Genomic DNA, 23,900 nt, shown 5'->3' with positions numbered 1-23,900 from the left:
CACCACGTTTAATTTCTAAGTCACCTGGGTGCCTCTTTGAAGACGCAGGTCTTGCTCATCAGGATCATTCCTGGACTCCCTATTTCTGTAGAGAAGAAAAGCAGTTGTAAAACAGGGTTTGCAAACAACAGCCTCTCTTCTATTGACAGGGTGACAAGCAATGGTCTTAAAGGGAAATGTATTATTTCTCTATGTGCATGGGCTCTATCTATACACATACACATTTCTCCCAAATGCCTTGCTTCTCAAGGAGTAAGTGCACCTCAGAATTAACTGAGAAGTTTGAAAGAGTCCCCATACCCAGGCTGTCCCCAAACAAATTAAATCAGAATCCCTGGGTGGACCCAGGCAATAGTGTTTTTTAAAGTTCCCCAGGTGAATCCAGTGGGTAGCCAGCACTACTGTTCTAAAGAAAGCCACATTTTTCCATCTGGGGCTTTTAGGAGGGAAACCTCTAAGTTTTAAAAACCATATACAGCAGAGCTTTGCAAATATGATTAGTTTTTGTTTTATTTATTTCTCTACCTCGCATAAACAACTTCGAAGTGTGGGCACAACGTTGCCATCTGTAAGGCATATGACAATAACAGACGGTCTCCTAATAACCAGGGAGGCATTAACGTTCACAGGCTCTAAATTATTTGGATTCATCTGGTATGATCTGTGGTGATGAAGTCACTTAATGCTGGGTTTCTGTGTCTTTTCAATGGCAGCACCAGAAGTGGGAAGGCCATATTTTCTGGGCTGTATATATTGTTCTTTGTCATCCTATTGAATTGTTACAAGATGGATTTATAACAGACCTAAAGCTAGTATCAAAATGAAAATTAGTTCTTGAGTAGAAAAATAGCAATCCTGTTTGACTCGCCTGTAGCGATGGTGTTCTATCTGCCTCTGCGAGGAGGGAAATGACTTCTTAATGTGGTTTTCTTCCACTAAGGAGAATTAAATCTATGTGGCAAAATGTAAAACCAGAGTGCTGGCAGCCAAATTCTGAACAGAAGATCCATGACCCTCATCAACATATTTGTGGCCCAGTTATATGCTAATGAACCTCATTTAGACTCAAACTTACCCCAAGTGGAAATATAGCTCAGCTGGAGAGCCTGGGTATCATTCCTTCACTGGTTTGCTTTGTGTGTCAAAGTTTGCTCAGAAGTACTGGGGAAATTTCTCCATCTGCTCCAAGGGGCCACGTTGGGGGGAATGGGGTCTCTCTGGGTTAGATTTACAGTGATTTTGGCCCAAGATAGCAAACTCCACTATGTTAGTGGAGAGACTTTTTGCTGAGGCAGCAAGATGCTTTTCAAAGGACTGCCTTTTGGCTGGGGAGGGGACTGCGCCTGGTGGGTGGAACTGGCCACTCAGGTGGCAGGCAGCTCCTCTAGGATAGATAAAAAGGCAAAAATTGTTGGGAATAACTCAGCCACTGCCTAGCTGGCTGATCTTTGACAAGCAAATGAACTTCCTCAGAGCTCAATTTCTTCCTTGGTAAAGATGGAGCTAAGCGGTGCCTGCCTTGTGTAGGGATTATGGTACAGATTAAATGAAATGGTGCAGGATGAAATAATACACATCAAAGAAACCACCGGCTCATATCATAAATACTGGCCATCATTGGTACTGTTAAAACATTTACCTCAATCTCTTCAAACGACTTACAAAATACTACACTGCACATCCTGTGAATTTATACCTTCAGCATTTTACAATGGATAAAGCCACACACAGGAATAACAAATTTAGTTAATAAAACTGAACTGCAATAGGAGATTAAGGGGGAAAATTGAGCTCTTCTAATGAAGAGCTCTGAGAACATCCTCTCTCTGGTAGAATGGAAATTTTATTTACTCTATATGCAAATCTGAGACATATACAAGATGTTTTTAAAAATAAATATGCGTATTTGAAGAGGATTTTTAAATGATTTAATTGACTTAGATCAATTGTTAATTTCTTGATGTTTTCTAATTTTTTTTTTAACTGTTTGCCTGCTAAAGCCTCTTTTAATGGATATGCTCTTATTTCTTACTCAGTACTCATGGCTCTTGTACTGTTATCACAGATTTGCTTGGGCTATTTTGCTTCACTGAACAAAACTGCTCCAAGCTCATATAAGAGAGACTAAGCCAAAGAGAATAGTAGGGAAACCATAGGCCACTTTAGGAGAATGATCATGGGTAGGTGTAAAACAGTTTCTTCATTGAATGGTGAGTAAAATACATGAATGATGCCAGCCAAGCATAAGATCAGAGAGTACTGGGGATTACTGTAAATGGGAGGAAGCTCCCCAGTCTGTGACCTCCCACTTACGGCCTCCAGCAGACAAGACAAGGCATCGAACAGGCCACAGCATAGCCTGATCTGGTTATGTTATCACCAAAGCTGGAAATGTGGACACTTACATGACACCTCCCCATTTTCAAATTTTGGCAACCAATACAATTAAAGGACATACACCTTTCAGCCTCTGATTTGCAAATTCTGTTTAGCCATCTGCACAACACTTGTTCAGAGATCCCAAGGACCCATTATTAATAAGCCTATTCCATTGTTTTCTTCAAAGCTCCAGAAACATGACAAAGAGGAAGAGGACTCCCCAACCTTGTGGAGATCTGAGGAGGAAATGGCATCAGAAGCTGCAGCACTAAGGGTCTACTTTCAGTGACTTTGCAGGTAAAGACTGTGCCTTCATCATCACTCACAGCTTCCATGGGGCCTTGGAAGGAGACTCCCTGCCCAGGATGGGGACACATAAAAATAGGTACAGAGGAATTCAAAAGATATAAAAGCCTGAGCGGAAAAAACCCTGACCCTTGAGGCAGGGATTCCTACCTCTGGGTTTCCTCTTCCTCCCTGCCTCCATGTCACCTTCTACATAACTATCAGCTCACTTCCTTCCAGCCACCTTCCCCTAGCCCACCTTGGGTCACCATCCTGCCCTTCTCCAGTTCAATCCTGCCAGGCAGCCCAAGATCTTTTGTAATGCATACCTGATCCTTTAAAAAGTTAATACCCACTGAGAGCTCTAGTCTCGGATTTCTACATAGGCTGGAAGGGGCTTGTGAGCCAGCTGACTCACTATCTTCTGACCAGATCAGTCTTTCTTCCACTTGGGCCTCTTCTCTTCAGCTGCTATTTGGTAAATTGCTTTTGCAAATTCCCTTTAGTTTTGGCTGCTGGAAAGCTCAAGGCCACAGGGAAAGGGCAGACGTGACAGAATTATCTCTTGGCATTAATGATGTTGAACTGTTGAGAGATGACAGATTTAAGATTCTGGTGGAAAGCTGTAGCCAGTTTCCTTTTTTAAAATGCATATCTGCACCAAATATTTATAGAATATCCAGGAGCTTATGGATCTTCTGAAATGTACTAATAAATGGGGTTGCCATGAAATATTGGGGCATCCCTAGACTAAAAATTACCACCTATATTTTATCTGTCAACCTTGTTAAAAACAAAACAAAAGAAACAAAACTCCTTCCATGGTCCTCAGATAAAGTGTCTCTCTCCTAAATAGTTTTTTTCCTTTTGGGAATTGTCTGCTTCATCTGGTCTTGTGTTTATACTATAAGCTGTTGAAGTAGACAGACACAAATTAAAAACACAATTAGTGAATACTGGTAGCAACAGAATTATATAAAATTATATCCACTGCTTAGTGGTCATGATTTTTAGGTAGAAAACATGTTCATTGTATTCCATTTTCCCTTTGAAATAGGAGTCTTTTATAGTTAGTTTTTAGTATTTGTGCATTTCTTGGGCATTCTTTCCCCTGCCTCCTTTTTAAAGTATTCCAATTACTTGAAGACCAAGTATCAACTATGTCTCCCCCATTATTGTTCATGCATGTCCTAGTGCTCAGGCACTTGCATTCTAGAACACTTATTTCATTGGAGAGTGAAACTGGAGAATGTCATTGGCTTGTCAGCTGCATTCCATTCAATTGCCTGAAGGGATATAGTGTAGTGCTAGCAAAAGCTGTCTTTGATCATTTATTTCTAAACTTTTCTACTGTTCACCTTCTCATTTCTTCCTTCTTCCCTTCTTCCTTCCTTCCTTCCTCTGGATCAAGCCAGTCTACCTAAGAACACAGACCCATAGGCATGGCTGCAGATCTCCTTCTGTTCCTCTTCTGAAAGCCAGTGTGTCATTGTGAGATGTCCCATTCAAATGGGGTTGCTGTTCTTCAGACTCAACTTACTAAGCTGATCTTTTCTTTTTTTCTTCCAGTTTCTTATGTAATAGGGACTTCCAGATCAAGGCAAGAAAGCTCTAGACTTTTCCTGAGGCTTGCTGAATTGTAGGACTCTGTGTTAGAATGCATTTTCTAGACATTTTAAGAGGATTTAAACTTACTACCCAAGTTTCCTGTATGCTTTGCTTCACCAGTTTTTGCTTCTGTCATGCCTTGAGGCCTAACATCTCCTGTCTTCTGGGTGAATCAACTTGCCTTGGAAGTCTTGCCAGAAAGACATTCATCCCAGCTTGCTGTACAAACTATTGCCACAATACCTGTGGGTTTTTTAAATTAATTAGCATTAATATCTCTCTTTAAAGGCCTTTGGTTACAGACCAAACAAATCACCTTCAGTTTTCCCAGCCATCAGAGGTAGGAACAGAGAAAAGGAGTGATGATGATGTGGGTTGCCAAATAGCTCAACTAGTAACTTGGAGGCTAGGGACTTAAGCATAGGTTCCTAAGATTTCACCAAGAGCACCATCATCTCCTGCAATATAAAGGGATAATATATATGTCCCCTTAGAGGCAAAGGTTTGATACCCACTCTCCTTCCTTTTCAAAATGCATCTGCATACCAAATGTTTATGTAATGTTAAGGGATTCATAGAACTTCTGAAATTTCATTAATAAATAGGGCTGTCATGCAATATTTGAATATACCTAGACCTAAAAAATTATTCATTGTTTATGTGAAATTCAGATAAGCTTGACCTCTCCAAGGTTTCCCCATTACACCCTCAGCAGCAAGTCGGTCTTAGGCAGAGCCAGTATGAAGACATTCATGTTGCTTACCTGGGAAGACTGCACAATTCACAACATGCACAAAGGCAGGTAGGCTAGGGTTCAGCCCTGGAAAGGATAATAGTAGCCAACATCTCCAAGTTTCTAAGATACAGGTTCTATTATCCCATCTTGCAGATAATAAGAAAACTGAATCTCAATGATGTTAAGTGTTATTACAAGGTAAATAGTTCCAAGTGACAGAGTTGAGATAGAAACCCAGACACTCAAACCCCAAAGACCATTCTCTTAGTCTCTGGACTGCCTATCTTGCTAAAAGAGCTCACTTTCCCAGCCAACACGGCCCCTGCATTCCAACTCTCCTTGCTTGCAAGTTTTTCCAGACTGAACTAATACTTATCTAGGCACCTGTCCTCTGCACTCCACCATGTGACCAAGTACCTAAGTAATATGACCTTGGGCAAATACAGTGTTTCCCAAATCTCTCTCATTCCTATGTCATCATGCCTCTCTTTCTTTCTCTCTCTCTTTGTACCAGGGTATTGTTTACTCATTATTCACCTGATTCACTTTTAAACGTTCTATGTTAACGTCAATGAAAAACAAGTATTATTTGCAATTAGAAATTAAGCATAAAAATAAATATGAAAGAAAAACAATGCTGATGAATTCCAGTTTGGCATAGTTGCTTGCCTATAGACATTGGGAGTGAGATTCATTCTCTCTTTGCTAAAAAGAGAGGCTAGCCATTGTTACAGAGGCATTCCATTCCAGAACTGAACAAAGACTCTCTATTTGACTTATTTAAAAGGATTAAAAGGGAATAATTTATTAATAGTGAGATTCAGTGAAGATCATCTAAAATTATCATAAACAGACAAATGATACCTGTCTTTGGAAGACAGCAATGGAGGTCAGAATTCAAACCCAGAGCAAGCTGACTCCAGACCTGTAGCAATCCCCCTAAGTTAGTGCTCCCCATGTCTCTCACCAGGTATGTGGAGAAGATAAGGCACCTGGGGGGAACCAGAGTCAGCTTCCCTAGGGATAAGAGCCCAGTCTCTTGTACTTAGCTGGAGGACACTGGGCAGCAAGCCCCACATCATGCCCTACTGCTCCTGACAGGCATGCTTAGTCTCTAGGCTGATGGGATCTATCTGAAATCACTGCTTCTCCTGGGAGACCAACTCCTAGGGCTTGGCCTTCACACTGTGTTTGCCATTAGTCTATCTTAAAAACCGGTGTGCAAACCTGTACCCAGAGATGCCCAATATGGGGAAGGGACTATAATAGACAAAAACAAAACAAAACAAAAACAACAAAAACAACAACAACAAAAAAAAACAAAAAACCTACTCTCTCCTGAATGTTTGGTGTGGAAATACTAGCAACCTCTCAGTAAGTAGAAACCCCTGTTTTGTATCTTCTTTACGTATAAACCCCCATTAATCCCCAAGCATGACAAGACTGCCATAGGACCACAGAGATAAACATCCTCAAACTATGAACTCTTTACTCAGCCTCTTGAAGCCATCAGGGCATCAACATTCGCTTAGATGTATAGAATTCTCTTGATCTTCCCATGTAATCCTGCAGGATGTTTTGGTGTTTTGACTACTCTCTGTATCCTTTTCCTAGCAGAAAATAACTTTGAATTGCAATTTCTTAAGCAATAGTGAAAAACAGACATTGCCTTCATCAGGCACGACAGAGACAACAGCCCAAGTGTTGCTGAATGAAGCTCCTCCACCTGACAGATCCCTGATGAGGGTGGGAATCCCTTGGTTCTAGGAATTCAACATCTGCCTTCTGCTTAGGTGAATTTGTGCAGTGGCTCCCCACATACTGGGCTGAGTTCCGAGATGGGGCTTTGTGATGGCTCTTTTGGTCTGTGTTCTGAATCACATCAGATTACAGTGCATCCATATCCCTTATCTAACTGCATCTTTCCTGGAACATAATAATTCTTTACATAGGTGTTTCATACCTGGGTGTGCTGCCTTTATACACCCGTGTTGAGCTTCCTACTTAATTGTAAAGCAATGCCATGTGTCCTAGTGAGGGAAGGCTCCCACCCCATGTTAGAACTGAGTGGGCTAGTTGCTTGTAAAGTCTGCAAGCATCACCCCTAACTCTGATAGGAAGAGCAGAGAAGGTTTCCACACCCTGTTGTGTCAGCAGAGTTCATTTGTAATTCATCAAACTCTCCTCTGTGCATGCCGTTATTTTATAGATAATTGGTTGCCTCTCATTACTCATAACAGAGCCATGCAATTTCAAAGCAACTGAGTCAGCCCAAAACAGCATTATTAGTAGTTACAGATATACTGTCGAGGCAAAATTTTGACACTGGCATTTTTGAAAAATCACCATAATTCCAGCCACTGGACCACACTTATATCATAATCATGAACAGTCGAGGTGGACGAGAAAGGACAGGTTTGCTTATTTAGCACCTGTTCTGGTCACTGAATCGTGCCTTTTAAAAGATACCCCACCAGTTTGGACAAATTCTCATCCTTCTCAGAGAGGGTCTGCTCTCAGCCTAGCAGCCTCTGATGAGAAAGGCCAGAAAGTCGATCATAGTATTCTCATGTTTTCTCAGGAGAGAGGAGGGTTTTAATGTCAGCTCCTTGGCAGTTCAATCCTAAACCTACCAGGCAATCCCCATGTGGAGGTATGATTAGGACTGATGAATGTGTTTACCAACACTCATTGCCAAATTAATACAATCAAAATTTTTCTTTACCATGGAAGTACAAGAGAAGATTCTTTAAGGCTAATGACACTTTAGTATGTTCAAAGCTCTTTATAAAAAAAAAGTCATCATTTTAAACACAGCTGGAAAAGAGATTTTAGTTTGGTTTTTCTTCTTCTGCACTTCATGTTTCTAGAGGATTGTGCTGCCTCTCCTCTTATTCTGTGAAGACTACCTTTATAGAACCAGATTTCAGTAGTAAGGAATTAAAGACTCTATGTTTTGGATTAAATATAAATCAAGTCACTATGGTCTAAATTGTGAATGAGAAACCATAGATTTATAGCAATTTTAGAAATAATCAAACCTGATGTCCTATTAAGTGGTTTATTTTGCCACAGCCCAAAAAGATGACCATCTAGTTATACTTGAAAAACTTCCCTTTATACAAATTCTGAGACAGTCTATACCCCATGGCTTCAAAATGGGTTTTAGCTTTAGATTATTTTTGTAATATTTTACCAAGATCCAGCTGTCTCTTACATGTGGCCAATAGTTCAGGCAAAATATTTCTACAGGCCATTGATGACTAAAGTATCTACAGAACTCTTCCACTGAGATTTAGTTCAAGTGATAGTAAAAATGACTCATGTCCCATGGTTAATTGTTAACTCTCATGAATCCTTGAATGACATGAACCCTCAGCACAGAGTTCTTTTCAGAAAAGTGTAATCCAAATTCCAATTATAACTTTGCTTTAGTTGCATCTTGGAAAATGATAATAGAACAAAGCCCATCATCATCACCATCCCCAGGATCCGCATCTCCAGAAATGGATAATGTATCACACATCAATATGCATACTCTTGCAAAAACTTTCCAAAAAATTTTACCGACTCCCAAGACTTGTTTTTTTTCTTTTTCCTTTCAATGCTTGATTCTCTTTACTCTATGTGGTGTTCTCTTTTCATTTTTCTCATTTTGTCTTTGTCTCTGCCAGAAAGGAGGAGGGTAGAAAAAGAATCTCCTAGAGGTTGTGGGAGGTTAATATGAAGGAAGGCTCTAAACATTCATATTAGTAATCTTCAACCTATCATTTTGTCATAACTAGTGTTTGTACAGTTCATTCCATTCTTTCCCTAACATGTCCCTAAGCCATCTCTTACGTAATAAGTCCTCCATTATTTTGACATTCCAGGCATCTATCAAGTTAAGTGCTCAACCAATGAGGGCACACTAGAAAAGGCAGTTCTAAATTGTGCTCCTTTTGGTGTTAACAGTTTTCCAAAAGACACTGCAGTATGTTTTATTTTTTATTTTTTTAATGTTTCATTTATTTTTGACAGCGACAGAGACAGAGAACAAACAGGGGAAGGGCAGAGAGAGAAGGAGACACAGAATCCAAGAAGCAGGCTCCAGGCTCAGAGCTGTCAGCACAGAGCCTGACATGGGGCTCGAACTTGTGAACCACAAGATCATGATCTGGGCGGAAGTCGGACGCTTAACTGACTGAGCCACCCAGGTGCCCCAGTATGGTTTATTCCTTCTAACTTATCCTAAGTGATGAGCAATGGAGACTATATCTTCTTTATTAAAGTAAAATCCAAAAACAATGGAGGGAAGAAAAGAGAGGAGCTAAGGAAACAACATTTACAGAATTAAAATATCCCATTAGGCCCACTTGTCTCAATAGTGTTGGTAAAATTAGACCCTCAGCCCAATTCTATGTAATGTGCCCCTTCTTTTTCCTCTTCCCTCATTTAATGGTAAATAAGGAAAGACAGTGCTATGGAAGCCATATTGGGAGCTCTCCTACACTTTCTTGTGGCCAGATCATTTAGGGGATAGATACCTGCCATCCATGCCATGCCCTTCCCAGACCCCAATGAACTGACCTATTACCATTTTGCAACCCTGTCACTAGGCAAATCTTGTTTCCCCTACTAGAGCCTCCCATAAATAATCTGGAATCAAGAGAAAGTCAGGTGGCAGATAATGCCTCCCCCTCTAAAGAAAATGCTTGTCTGGAGCTTTACACAGAACTTTCTAAAATGTGCTTTGAAAAGACTGGTAAGGTGAAAATTATGTCTCAGCCCCCCTACAAAAAATAATATATATATATATATATATATATATATATATATATATACACACACACACACATATATATATATATATATACACACACATATATATATATATATATATATATATATATTTTTTTTTTTTTAGTCACTTGTCCTAAGCACTAGACATGTTCACCACCAAATCAAAGTATAAAAAGACAACTTTCAGTTTCCTAAGAATAATGTATGGATTGTCTGCCATGTTGTTTTTTACTGTCAATGGAAATGTCTTAAATAATAAAAGCTTTCTCCCTAGGAACATAGTCACTAAACTTACTCTGTGGACTTGGACACATTATTCTATTGTGCCTCACTTTTCCTGTATCCGAATTACTATTGTGGAAAGCACCTTAATTATATCCTAAGGTTTTTCTTAGAATAATGCAAAGTAATGGCTAGGAAATACACTAGCAAAAACAGTTCTAAATTGTGCTCATTCTAGATTTAATACTTCTCTGATGATACAAGAGACATTTCAGTATGTTCCACTACCTCCAATTTATCACAAATGGTGAGCAATGGAGACTATGAGTATCCATTACTTGTGCCAATATGTAGATTCATTATTTTCCCTGTGATTTCAATTATACTTTAAAGATGATAAATTATAGAAATGTTCAGGTAATGATAAATTAGTTTAAACAGTAATTAAAGAATACAACCTGTAGGGCAGGATATTTTCAGACCACCAAAAGAGAAAAGAAAAGGTATGACTTCTGCTTTTATTCCTACCATACAAAGTAATTTGAATTAAATATCCCACAGTGTTCAACTAGGAAAAAATTGTATAGAATATACACAAATATCTGCTAAAAGGTAACAAACCAGCAAGGGAATATAAGGTCAAGATCCAAGAGCAGCTAGAAATCCAGAGAGGAGCCTAGCATTTGAGGCTGCTTTTCTGCTGAGCGTATTTGTGTCTTGGAGAGGCAGATGGGGCTAAAACAATAAAACCTAGGTTTCCAATAGTAGAGCACTTTCTAAATCTCCATACCTGGGTGGGCATGCAAAAATCTGAGAAGGTGATACCGTTCAAAAAAGAGTGACCCAGGGGCGCCTGGGTGGCTCAGTCGTTTAGGTGGCTAACTTTGGCTCAGGTCATGATCTCATGGTCTTTGGGTTTGAGCCCCACTTTGGACTCTGTGCTGGAAGCTCAGAGCCTGGAGCCTGCTTCCAATTCTGTGTCTCCCTCTCTCTCTCCCCCTCTCCTGCTTGCTCTCTGTCTCTTTCTCAAATAATAAAAATTAAAAAAAAATTTTTTAATAAATAATTAAAAAAAAAAAAAAAGAGTGACCCAGATGTAAGCCAGCCCTGCTACCAGCGTCAGCACAATTTCAAATCATCTGGGCAATCAAGAAAGTTTCAGTCTTGGAAATGTGAGATCCCAACTTGCTAGTCTTATTAGGTTCCTGGCAGAAGCAAAGAAGAATAATCCCTGGAAGAAAATAATATCATCCAAGATTTTAAATCACGTCTACAAATTATTTTCTTCAAATGCCCAACACATGAATGTGCACACACATACCCCATAGCATATTTGGAGACGAGTCAATACAAATAAGATTAGAATCATAGGATACCTAAAATCGGAATGATCAGAAGTAGTCATTAAAATAACTATGTTTAACTTGTTTCTAGAAAGGAAAGATTTTTAAAAACCTTTCCTGAGAGCTGGGATCTATAAGAAAATGAGATGATGTGAAAAAGAACCAAATAGAAATTCTAGAACACAAAAATACAATAACCCCAGGAATGAATTTAGCAGGAAAAGGAAAGTTACTAAATTCTTAAAGATGAACCATATGAAAATATTCAGCATGAACCAGTAAGAGATGAAGGAAGAGTGGGAAAAAGGATAAGAGAGGTCAGAAGACATAAAATATAATGAGAAAGCCTCATAGATATGTATTCACCATTCCAAAACTTCCAGTGGAAGCTATAATTAAAGAGATAATAGCTGTGAATTTTTCAAAACTGGCAAAAGCCACCAATCCAAAATTCAAGAACACACCATACCCCGAGCAGGGGGTTTGGCATCCCCACCTGAGCTTATCATGATAAAACTGCAGAAGGACAAAGAGTGAGTTGTCAGGTTTAATAGTGGGGGTAGGGTAGGAAAACCTTACATTCAAAGGAGTAATAAAGGAAGAGACCAAAGGCAACAAGAGCAAAAAAGAAAATGACAAGACTATGGAATCACATCTTTAAAGAGCTGAAAGAAAATAAGCATCAACCTAGATTTCTATAGCCAGCTAACACGTTCTTTTAGAATAAAAGTGAAATAAACACACTTTCTGACAAGGCTAAGAGAATTTGTCACTGGCAGACTCATCCAAAAGGAATGCTAAAGAAAAAGAAATCAATGGAAGTTAGAAACAATTTTGAACTAAATGAAGAAAACGAAAAATGGTAGATGCAACTAAACGTGTTTATAGAGTAACTTACTTTAAATTATGACTGCTGTGCATTTAATGGAAGGAAATAAAAGCTGAAAGTAATATGTTAAGCATCTGAATATTGCAGTCATTAAAAAGGAAAAGAGCATATAACGAATAATTTTAGGCCAATAAATTTGAAAATTGTGGTTCAATTTGTAAATTTCTAGAAAAAACACATTTTACCCAAACTGACACAAAGTAAAAAAGTTAGTTGAGCGTGAACCTCAGTTCAGGTCATGATCTCACTCACAGTTCATGAGTTCGAGCCCCGTGTCAGGCTCTGTGCTGACAGCTCAGAGCCTGGAGCCTGCTTTGGATTCTGTGTCTCCCTCTGTCTGTCTCTCAAAAATAAAGAAATACTAAAAAAAAAAAATTTAAAACCGAAGTCCAACCTAAATTAGAACCCTTCTCACAATGACAGCATTAGACCCAGATAACTTTACTGCTGAATTCTACTATGCAATTAAGAAACAAGAATCTGAATAAGATAATTATCTGTATGACTGTTGGAAAAATTCTGACAGAAAATAAAATGAAAGAGAAGGAAATTCTTGTGCCTCTCAATTTGTTGTAGGAATTGCCTTGCACATGAACATGACAAGAACGTAACATAAAGGAAATCTCCAGAGTAATGGCACATGGAAACACAGATACCAAAGTCCTAAAATATATCAGAAAGGTAGACAGATGGTGTGTGTGTGTGTGTGTGTGTGTGTGTGTGTGTGTGACAGAGAGAGAGAGAGAGAGAGAGAAAGAGAATTCACAATCTATGAAAAGGATAATACATTATGACCAATGCAGTGTGCTTTTACATTAGACTCTCAAGCACTGTCTTTCACCAGACTAATAAAAGCTAGGTGAAAGGATGATCTCAGTAGATGCAGAAAAATATATTAATCACATTCAACATCCAACATAATAAATACAAAAGTTCCAGGACACTAGAACTAAAGGGAATGTGTACTTCAGGATGAAACACTGTAAACTATTTATCTGAGATTGTAAATGAGAATATTCACTATGAGCCCTGTTTTTTCACAATGTACTCAAGGTCCTAGGTAGTACAGTAAGGCAAGAACAATAAACAAAAGATAGAAGGATTATAAAGGAAGGAATAAAACTGTCATTATTTGTAGATAGTTTGATACATGCAGAAAACAGAAATGAATCTACTGAGAAACAAGTATAATTAGTGATTAAACTTAACAAGACCTCTTAATATAAGATCAATATATCTAAGCTTTTTTATTTTTAATATGAAATTTATTGTCAAATTGGTTTCCATACAACACCCATGCTCATCCCAACAGGTGCCCTCCTCAATGTCCATCACTCACTTTCCCCTCCCCACCAACCCCCACCCACCCTCAGTTTATTCTCAGTATTTAAGAGTCTCTTATGGTTTGCCTCCTTCCGTCTCTGTACCTTTTCCCCCTCTTCTCCTCCCCCCGGTCTTCTGTTGAGTTTCTCAGGATCCAGATATGAGTGAAAACATATGGTATCTGTCTTTCTCTACCTGACGTATTTCTTTTTTTTTCTTTTTTTCATATTTTGTTTATTTTTGAGAGAGAGAGAGAGAGAGAGAGAGAGAGAGAGAGAGAGAGAGAGAGCGCACAAGTAGGGGAAAGGCAGAGAGAGAGGGAGACACAGAATCCCAAGCAGGCTCCAGGCACTGAGCTGTCAGCACAGAGCCCGATGTGGGGCTTGAACTCACAAACTGTGAGATCATGACCTGAGCCGAAGTCAGATGCTTAACTGGCTGAGCCACCCAGGCGCCCCTCTGCCTGACTTATTTCACTTAGCATAACACTCTCCAGTTCCATCCATGTTGCTACAAAAGGCGAGATTTCATTCTTTCTCATTGCCAAGTAGTATCCCATTGTATATATAAACCACAACTTTCTTTATCCATTTGTCATTTGATGAACATTTAGGCTCTTTCCACAATTTTGCTATTGTTGAAAGTGCTGCTATAAACATTGGGGTACAAGTGCCCCTATGCATCAGCACTCCTCTATCTCTTGGGTAAATTCCTAGCAGTGCTATTGCTGGGTCATAGGGTAGATCTATTTTTAATTTTTTGAGGAAACTCCACACTGTTTTCCAGAGCAGCTGCACCAGTGTGCATTCTCACCAGCAGTGCAAGAGGGTTCCTGTTTCTCCACATCCTTGCCAGCATCTATAGTCTCCTTATTTGTTCATTTTAGCCACTCTGATGGGCATGAGGTGTTATCTGAGTGTGGTTTTGATTTGTATTTCCCTGATAAGGAGTGACGTTGAGCATCCTTTCATGTGCCTGTTGGCCATCTGAATGTATTCTTTAGAGAAGTGTCTATTCATGTCTTCTGCCCATTTCTTCACTGGATTATTTGTTTTTTGGGTGTGGAGTTTGGTGAGTTCTTCATAGATTTTGGATACCAGCCCTTTGTCCAATATGTCATTTGCACATATCTTTTCCCATTCCATCGGTTGCCTTTTAGTTTTGTTGATTGTTTCCTTTGCAGTGCAGAAGCTTTTAATCTTGATGAGGTCTCAATAGTTCGTTTTTGCTTTTAATTCCCTTGCCTTTGGAGATGTGTCAAGTAAGAAATTGCTGCGGCTGAGGTCAGAGAGATTTTTTCCTGCTTTCTCCTCTGGGGTTTTGATGGTTTCCTGTCTCACATTAAGGTCCTTCATCCATTTTGAGTTTATTTTTGTGAATAGTGTAAGAAAGTGATCTAGTTTCATTCTTCTGCATGTTGCTGTCCAGTTCTCCCAGCACCATTTGTTAAAGAGACTGTCTTTTTTCCATTGGATATTCTTTCCTGCTTTGTCAAAGATTAGTTGGCCATACTTTTGTGGGTCCAATTCTGGAGTTTCTATTCTATTCCATTAGTCTATATGTCTGCTTTTGTGCTAATACCATGCTGATTACAGCTTTGTAGTAGAGGCTAATGTCTGGGATTGTGATCCCTCCCACTTTGGTTTTCTTCTTCAATATTACTTTGGCTATTCGGGGTCTTTTGTGGTTCCATACAAATTTTAGGATTGCTTGTTCTAGCTTTGAGAAGAATGCTGGTGCAATTTTGATTGGTATTGCATTGATATTCTTCCAATCCATGAACATGGAATGTTTTCCCATTTCTTTGTATCTTCTTCAATTTCCTTCATAAGCTTTCTATAGTTTTCAGTATACAGATCTTTTACATCTTTGGTTAGGTTTATTCCTAGGTATTTTATGATTCTTGGTGCAATTGTGAATGGGATCAGTTTCTTTATTTGTCTTTCTGTTCCTTCATTGTTAGTGTATAAGAATGCAACTTATTTCTGTACATTTATTTTGTATCCTGAGACTTTGCTGAATTAATGCATCAGTTCTAGCAGACTTTTGGTGGAGTCTATCGGGTTTTCCATGTATAGTATCATGTCATCCCCAAAAAGTTAAAGCTTGACTTCATCTTTACCAATTGTGATGCCTTTTATTTCCTTTTGTTGTCTGATGCTAGAACTTCCAACACTATGTTAAATAACTGTGGTGAGAGTGGATATCCCTGTCGTGTTCCTGATCTCAGGGGGAAAGTTCTCAGTTTTTCCCCATTAAGGATGATATTAGCTGTGGGCTTTTCATAAATGGCTTTTATGATGTTTAAGTATGTTCCTTCTATCACGACTCTCTCGAGGGTTTTTATTAAGAAAGGATGTTGAATTTTGTCAAATGCTTTTTCTGTATCGTTTGACAGGATCATATGGTTCTTATCTTTTCCTTTATTAATGTGATGTATCACATTTATTGATTTGTGAATACTGAACCAGCCCTGCAGCCCAGGAATGAATCCCATTTGATCATGGTGAATAATTCTTTTTATATGCTGTTGAATCTGATTTGCTAGTATCTTGTTGAGAATTTTTACATCCATACTCATCAGGGATATTGGCCTGTAGTTCTCTTTTTTTCTGGGTCTTTGTCTGGTTTGGGAATCAGAGAAATGCTGGCTTCATAGAATGAGTTCAGAAGTTTTCCTTCCCTTTCTATTTTTTGTAATAGCTTGAGAAGGATAGGTATTATCTCTGCTTTAAGTGTCTGGTAGAATTCCCCAGGGAAGCCATCTGGTCCTGGACTCTTATTTGTTGGGAGATTTTTGATAACTGATTCAATTTCTTTGCTGGTTATGGGTCTGCTCAAATTTTGTATTTCTTCCTGTTTGAGTTTTGGAAGTGTGTGGGTGCTTAGGAATTTGTCCATTTCTTCCAGGTTGTCCAGTTTATTGGCATATAATTTTTCATAGTATTCCCTGATAATTGCTTGTATTTCTGAGAGATTGGTTGTAATAATTCCATTTTCATTCATGATTTTATCTATTTGGGTCATTTCCCTTTCCTTTTTGAGAAGCCTGGCTAGAGGTTTATCAATTTTGTTTATTTTTTCAAAAAGCCAACTCTTAGTTTCATTGATCTGCTCTACTGTTTTTTTAGATTCTATATTGTTTATTTCTGCTCTGATCTTTATTATTTCTTTTCTTCTGCTGGGTTTGGGGTGTCTTTGCTGTTCTGCTTCTATTTCCTTTAGGTATGCTGTTAGATTTTGTATTTGGGATTTTTCTTGTTTCTTGAGATAGGCCTGGATTGCAATGTATTTTCCTCTCAGGACTGCCTTTGCTGCATCCCAAAGTGTTTGGATTGTTGTATTTTCATTTTCATTTTCATTTGTTTCCGTATATTTTTACATTTCTTCTCTAATGGCCTGGTTGACCCACTCATTCTTTAGTAGGATGTTCTTCAACCTCCATGCTTTTGGAGGTTTTCCAGACTTTTTCCTGTAGTTGATTTCAAGTTACATAGCATTGTGGTCTGAAAGTGTTCATGGTACAATCTCAATTCTTGTATACTTATGAAGGGCTGTTTTGTGACCCAGTATGTGATCTATCTTGGAGAATGTTCCATGTGCACTCAAGAAGAAACTATATTCTGTTGCTTTGGGATGCAGAGTTCTAAATTTATTTGTCAAGTTCATCTGATCCAATTTATCATTCAGGGCCCTTGTTTCTTTATTCTCTGTCTAGATGTTCTATCCATTGCTATAAGTGGAGTATTAAATTCTCCTGCAATCACCACATTCTTATCAATACTGTTGCTTATATTTGTGATTGTTTTATATACTTGGTGGCTACCGAATTCGATGCATAGACATTTATAATTGTTAGCTCTTCCTGATGGATAGACCCTGTAATTATTATATAATGCCCTTCTTCATCTCGTTACATCCTTTAATTTAAAGTCTAGTTTGTCCGATATAAGTATGGCTACTCCAGCTTTCTTTTGACTTCCAGTAGCATGATAGATAGTTCTCCATCCCCTCACTTTCAATATGAAGGTGTCCTCAGGTCTAAAATGATAATATGAGTCTCTTGTAGACAGCAAATAGATGGGTCTTGTTTTTTTGTTTGTTTGTTTTTTGTTTTTTGTTTTTTTTTATCCATTCTGATACCCTATGTCTTTTGGTTGGAGCATTTAGTCCATTAACATTCAGTGTCATTATTGAAAGATATGGGTTTAGAGTCATTGTGATGTCTGTAGGCTTCATGCTTGTAGTGATGTCTCTTGTATTTTGTGGTCCTTGCAACATTTCACTCACAGAATCCCCCTTAGGATCTCTTTTAGGGCTGGTTTAGTGGTGATGAATTCCTTCAGTTTTTATTTGGGAAAACCTTTATCTATCCTTCTATTCTGAATGATAGACTTGTTGGGTAGAGGATTCTTGGCTGCATATTTTTTTTTTTGTTCATCACATTGAAGATTTACTGCCATTCCTTTCTGGCCTGCCAAGTTTCAGTAGATAGGTCTGCTATTACCTTTATGTGTCTACCTTTGTATGTTAGGGCCCACTTATCCCTAGCTACTTTCAGAATTCTCTCTTTATCCTTGTATTTTGCCAGTTTCACTATGATATGTCGTGCCAAAGATCGATTCAAGTTATGTCTGAAAGGAGTTCTCTGTGCCTCTTGGGTTTCAATGCCTGTTTCCTTCCCCAGATCAGGGAAGTTCTCAGCTATGATTTGTTCAAGTGCACCTTCAGCCCCTTTCTCTCTCTCTCTTCCTCTTCTGGAATTCCTATGATATGGATATTGTTCCATTTGATTGCACCACTTAGATCTCTAATTCTCCCCTCAAACTCCTGGATATTTTTATCTCTCTTTTTCTCAGCTTCCTCTTTTTCCATAATTTTATCTTCTAATTCACCTATTCTCTCCTCTGCCTCTTCAATCCATGCTGTGGCCACTTCCATTTTATTTTGCACCTCATTTATAGCATTTTTTAAATTCATCATGACTATTTTTTAGTCCCTTGATCTCTGTAGCAATAGATTCTCTGCTGTCCTCTATGCTTTTTTCAAGCCCAGCGATTAATTTTGTGACTATTATTCTAAATTTTTGTTCTGTTATATTGTTTAAATCGGTTTTGATCAATTAGTTAGGTGTCGCTACTTCCTGGAGTTTTTTGGAGGATAATTCTTTCATTTCATAATTATGTCTATTTTTCTGTCCCTTATGTGTTTTAAAAGCTTGTTGTGTGCTCTGCACCTGTGAGCACTGCTATATTAGTGCTCTATCTTTTTTCTAGCTTTCCCATTTTCTTCCTAGTAGATTCAGTCTCTTTTCCTCCCAGGCCCTGGTGTTTAAAGTCCTTTGGCTTCTTTATTTGAGAGACATGGGACATATGGTTTCCCCCTACTTCTCTGCCATGTTGCCCTTCCCTCTAAACTTTTTTTTAAGTTTTTTAATTTATTTTGAGAGAGAGAGCACACAGAGGAGGGTTAGAGAAAGAGAATCCCAAGAAGACGCCACAGATTGTCAGTGTGGAGCCCAAAGTGGGGCTCAAACTCACAAACCGTGATGTCATGACCTGAGCTGAAATCAGAAGTCAGACACTAAAGTTAGCCACTGTCTTAGCACAAGCTACTAAAATACCACAGACTGGGTGGCATAACCAATAGAAATTTATGTCTCACAAGTTCTGGCAGCTGTGTGATCAGGGTGCCAGCACTGATGAGTTCTGGTAAGAACCCTCTTCCTGTCTTGTTGATGGCTGTCTTCTCACTATGTTCTCACATGGAGGAGAGAGAACAAGTTTTAGTCTCTTACTCTTCTTATAAGGTCATAGGGGCCCTCAATCCTCATGACCTCACCTAAACCTGATTACCTTCCAAAGGCCCTACCGCCTATTACTATCACATTGAAGTTTAGGGCTTCAATGTATGAATTTTGGAGGGACACAAACATTCAGTCCATAACAGCCACACAGTTAGAAAATGAAAAAAAAATTTGAAGTTAGCTTATACAGGTTTCCCCACTATCTCTAAGTAGAGTGTTCCTTTGAAACCTTTTGTAAGCTGAAATGGTGTAAAGCAAAGAAGCAATTACCATTAAGTTATTATATGGAAAATTTTGTGAGCATTCCCAGACCCAAAAATAAACTCTCTTAGGCTTTTTTAGACACATCACTTCAGGACACATTTTGCTAATGGATGCACAAAATAAATGGAGATAAAGCACAGATGCTCACAGACACAGGTCAAGGCCATGGTGGCTTGATGCTGAGATGCTGAGTGTAGTTCCCTGAGAAGGAGCTTGGTGGGCTGCTCTCCCTGCTTGGGGTATTCATTGCAAAACACAGGCTGAACACAATTTTTGCTTTTTTTCCTTTTTCATAAAAGCAAAAATCCAATTCATATTTCTTTTAGCAAAAACAGGTACTAATGTAGGTCTTTTGTCAAAGTGAAGTGGTGGAAAGAGAATTTTCAAAAAGCAGGGGATACTTGTATTAATATCAGAAATCAAATGCCTAGGAATAAAGATATGGAAGCTTCTAGACAAAAAACTAGAAAGTATTAGTAAGAGGCATTTAAAAAAATAATTAAATAAATGGAGAGATGAATGACTCAATTTCATAAAGACTCAATTCAAATTGACCTGTAAATTCAACGTAACTCAGACCAAAATGACCATAGGCTATTTTTGGTGGCAGTGGTGGTGGTGGTGGTGGCGAAAATTTACAAGTTAATTATGCTTGTGGAAATGTAGCCAGAGACTATTAAAAAACAACTTAGATGCATAGAAGGGCTTACTCTACAGGATATCAACTTATTACAAGGCTACAAAAGTAAAAGAGCAAGGTATCAATGCAAGGATAAGTAGACAGATGGAGCAAAATACAAAGCCCAGATCCAGGCATATATGAACACTTGATTTATGTTTAAAATGAAGTCACAGAGCTGTGTGGAAAAGAAAATCTTTCCAATAAAAGACTCTGGGCAAAGTGGATATCCATTTAGAAAACCAATGAAACTATACCCTACCTCACACCTTCTGCAAAAGTCAATTCCAGGTGGGTTATACTTCAAAATGGGAAGTATAAAACAATAAAGCATTTAGAGGATAATATAGGAGACTATCTTCATGATCCTGCTATAGAGAGAGACTTTTTAAATAGGACACAAAAAGCATTATCATAAAAACAAGATTGATAAGTTGGACTACCTTAAAGTAAATTCTGTTTATCAGAAGACACCATTGAGAGAGAGAAAAGGCAAGACACAGAATAGGGGAAGGTATTTGCCACATATGTAACCAACAAAGGACCAGCACCCAGGAGATTTTTTTTAAAGAAGAAAAAAGAAACTTTACAAATCATTAAGAAAAAGTCAACATCCCAATAGAAAATACAAAAAGATTAAAACAGGCACTTTGGAAAGGTATCAAAATGGCCAATAATCTTTAGCCATCAGGAAAGTGTAAACTTAAAACACAATGAACTATCACTATACACCCACAATAGTCAAAAGTTTGCAAGAATGATATCAAGTGTTTGCAAGAATGTGGAGCAACAGAAACACAAAAGAACACATACATGTGTGCACATTCACGTAAAGTTCAAAAACAGGCAAAAGTAAATTATCGTGTTTACAGATACAGTTATTCAGAGGATGAAATTATAAGGGAAAGCAGGGAAGCAATCACCATAAAATCAGTCCAGTGGTTTACCTTATGGGGAAGGCAGGAAAGGGGTGGTTATTGGGAACGGAAATGGGGGGTGGCTTGTGGGAGGGTGGAGGCAATGTTCTAGTCCTTGCCATTGCTGGTGGCAAGCCGTGTTTGTTTTGTATTAATTCTATAAGCTGTGTGTGTATATATACGTGTGTGTGTGTGTGTGTGTGTGTGTATGTATGTATGTATAGCACATTTATATATACCTTTTGCATTTTTCTGTATATGTTATATTTCACCCTAAGAAGGACTAAAAATAAATCAAATAAAAAATTTTAAAGATGAAAGGAAGGAAGAGATTGACTTTAACGTACCGTCTAATTGCTGGCTGGATATCCAATTATTCCATAATAGACTTAAACAAAAAAGAATAATTGTTGCATGTAATCCTTACAGACACTCTGCTCCTACATCAGAGAGTCTATTCTCCTCCTCTTGGCCATCTCCCTGAATTTAAGAGGCCACACTGGCCAACAAGATCATGATTTCAGGAAGTAAGTAATGGAGATCACCAGAGAGAAGACATGTTATTATTAATGATTCTTAACAATACCACTCATGGAACACTTATTATGGACAAGTTATACCAAGCACTTTACAGGGTTTATTTCAGTTCAATCCCACAGCAACCGTGGACATTGTTCTGATTTTCAGATGTGGAAATGGAGGCTTATGGCCACTATGGATCTTGCCCAAGGACTCTTAGGTTATACACAGAGAGCCAGGGCTCAAGTGCAGGCAGTCTGACTCTGGAGCCCACACTTACTTTCACAGTAAAATTGGTGGGTCTCTGTTTAGAAACATCCTTCCCTCCCCCACTTACACCCTAGGTAACTAACAATAAAAATTATACAATGAAGCTGAGGCTTAAGACACCACTTACTCTTGCTTCTTCACTAACTTCAAGAAAGGAGCCAGAATTTGACGATTTCTGTGCTAGTGCATTTTATCCACTTGTCACAACTCTGCTAAAGAGTACTGTCACGTCTCTCTATGCAGCCAAAGTTACAGACTGAGTATTTTCCTAAAAGCCAAAATTGCATTTGGTGAGCAGGAGTGAATCAAAGCTAATCAACCTTGGACCATAATGTATTAGATGTTCCATTCCTGGGATCAATGAGGATTCCCAATGGCTCCATTCAAGACCTTTCAGTTAGGGTTTCCTCTCAAGATAGGGTTTTCACCAAGAGTCTGAAATTAACTCTTGGATTTCAAAACACTGAAAAGCTTGTTGAGAGATTCAAGCAGAAAATAGGATGGGGTGTGGCAGACATTGGAATTTGGAACTGCCAATCTCATCCACTGGCCACAGTCTGGGCATGTTACCCCACTCAGCTTAGTAGAGTTGTTCTCTACCCTTTGGTGTCTCTACATAGAGAAGCCCTTGAAGGGGTGATGCATATTTGAGATTACTGGCAGTCATCCTGATCACCATTTGGAGAACTGTAATGCAGGAGAAGCCCCTACCCTTCACAGTTAAAAGGTCAGTAATTATGTCACTTTTCCCCAGAAGCTTATTGGAACTGGGGTTTCCTTACTTGCCATCAAGAGCCCTGGCTCAATAGGAGCACAGACTGCTTCCTAGAGGACCCTCTTAACCTTGAGGTTCTAGGACTCAATCACCAACTGTTTATTGAGATCCCATTTTGAGCCAAACACTGAGGCATAGAAGGTGAAGTATATCCCTACCCTTGAGGAAATGATGGTGACTCCAAAGCAGTAAGACTGATTCAAGAACATGCAAGCATGTAACTGAGTTCTGTGCAAGTCAGCAGTACAATGTCAACAGTACCTGTGACCAAATTGATTTCTCTACCTTATCCCACTATAAAGTAGTTGACTCTGTGTCACTTGTGCCTAACCCCCATGCCCACACACAATTACATGCCCTCCAAAGAGCCACCCCATGGTCTAGGATTAGCCAATCAATTTTAATGCGTATTTAAGAGATTTTTCAAAGTGTGTGAGTCAGTGCGTAAAATGATAGATCATGTAATAATTAAAGCATTAAAAGAACCCAATTGAGGATTCTCTTTCTGCCAGCAGATATCTTTAGGTCAAGAAGGTCTATAAAAACTGGCAGATCATTTCCATTCCTTTAAGACAGGTAAAAATGGCTTTGAATGTAATTAGATGTTCTTAGCAATTTTCCCTCTGCTAAAGCTCTACATCTTGTTCCAATGAGGCCCACAAAAAGTTTAGAACTGTTGGCACTTTAAGCTGCAAACTGACAGTGTGGTATTGCTTTGAAGAAGTGAAAGCCCATGATACTGCTTGAATCATTTTTTAATTAGAAATGATTAGCTAGAGTTAGAGCTATAGAAAGAGGCAGCTTTCTCACAGACAGAAGCCAATCTTGGCACTGTTGAGCTCTAGGCTGCTCTTAGATCGCTACCCCACTCTCTTATCCAATCTCTCTGGTGGCTCCACAGATTCCAGAGTTATCAACTTGGAACAAGGAATATGCCTACCATAGCAAAATCAGCATTTATCTCTGACACCCCTATCAAAGTCCTGCTTTATTACTCTCTTCTCAAGGATCTGTTTTCTCTCCAGGCAATTTTTTCTTTTAAGGTGGAAGATCTTGTGTGTGGTTAATTTTAATTTCTTTAATCCTTTAGAAGAATGAGACTT

The 23,900-nt window shown here is 38.7% G+C and overlaps 1 protein-coding gene and 1 long non-coding RNA gene across 5 annotated transcripts in view; one reads left to right on the top strand and one right to left on the bottom strand.

Moving 5' to 3' along the window:
- The window catches only part of LOC115508432, a 367,104-nt gene that overhangs the window by 36,057 nt on the left and 307,147 nt on the right, over nt 1–23,900 (bottom strand). The gene's annotated exons all lie outside the window — the stretch shown is intronic.
- The window catches only part of FHIT (fragile histidine triad diadenosine triphosphatase), a 1,435,036-nt gene that overhangs the window by 1,401,422 nt on the left and 9,714 nt on the right, over nt 1–23,900 (top strand). For all 4 annotated transcript variants that reach the window (XM_030307140.1, XM_030307139.2, XM_030307141.1 and 1 more), the window contains one exon: nt 2,567–2,676. In XM_030307140.1, coding sequence (XP_030163000.1) covers nt 2,567–2,668 — 102 coding nt within the window. In that variant the 3' untranslated portion in view covers nt 2,669–2,676. The remainder of the gene's footprint in view (nt 1–2,566; nt 2,677–23,900) is intronic.

This window comes from Lynx canadensis, chromosome A2 (genome assembly GCF_007474595.2).
Source record: "Lynx canadensis isolate LIC74 chromosome A2, mLynCan4.pri.v2, whole genome shotgun sequence".
NCBI lineage: Eukaryota > Metazoa > Chordata > Mammalia > Carnivora > Felidae > Lynx > Lynx canadensis.
Note: the sequence above shows the minus strand (reverse complement) of the source record. Positions and strands in the feature narration are given on the sequence as shown.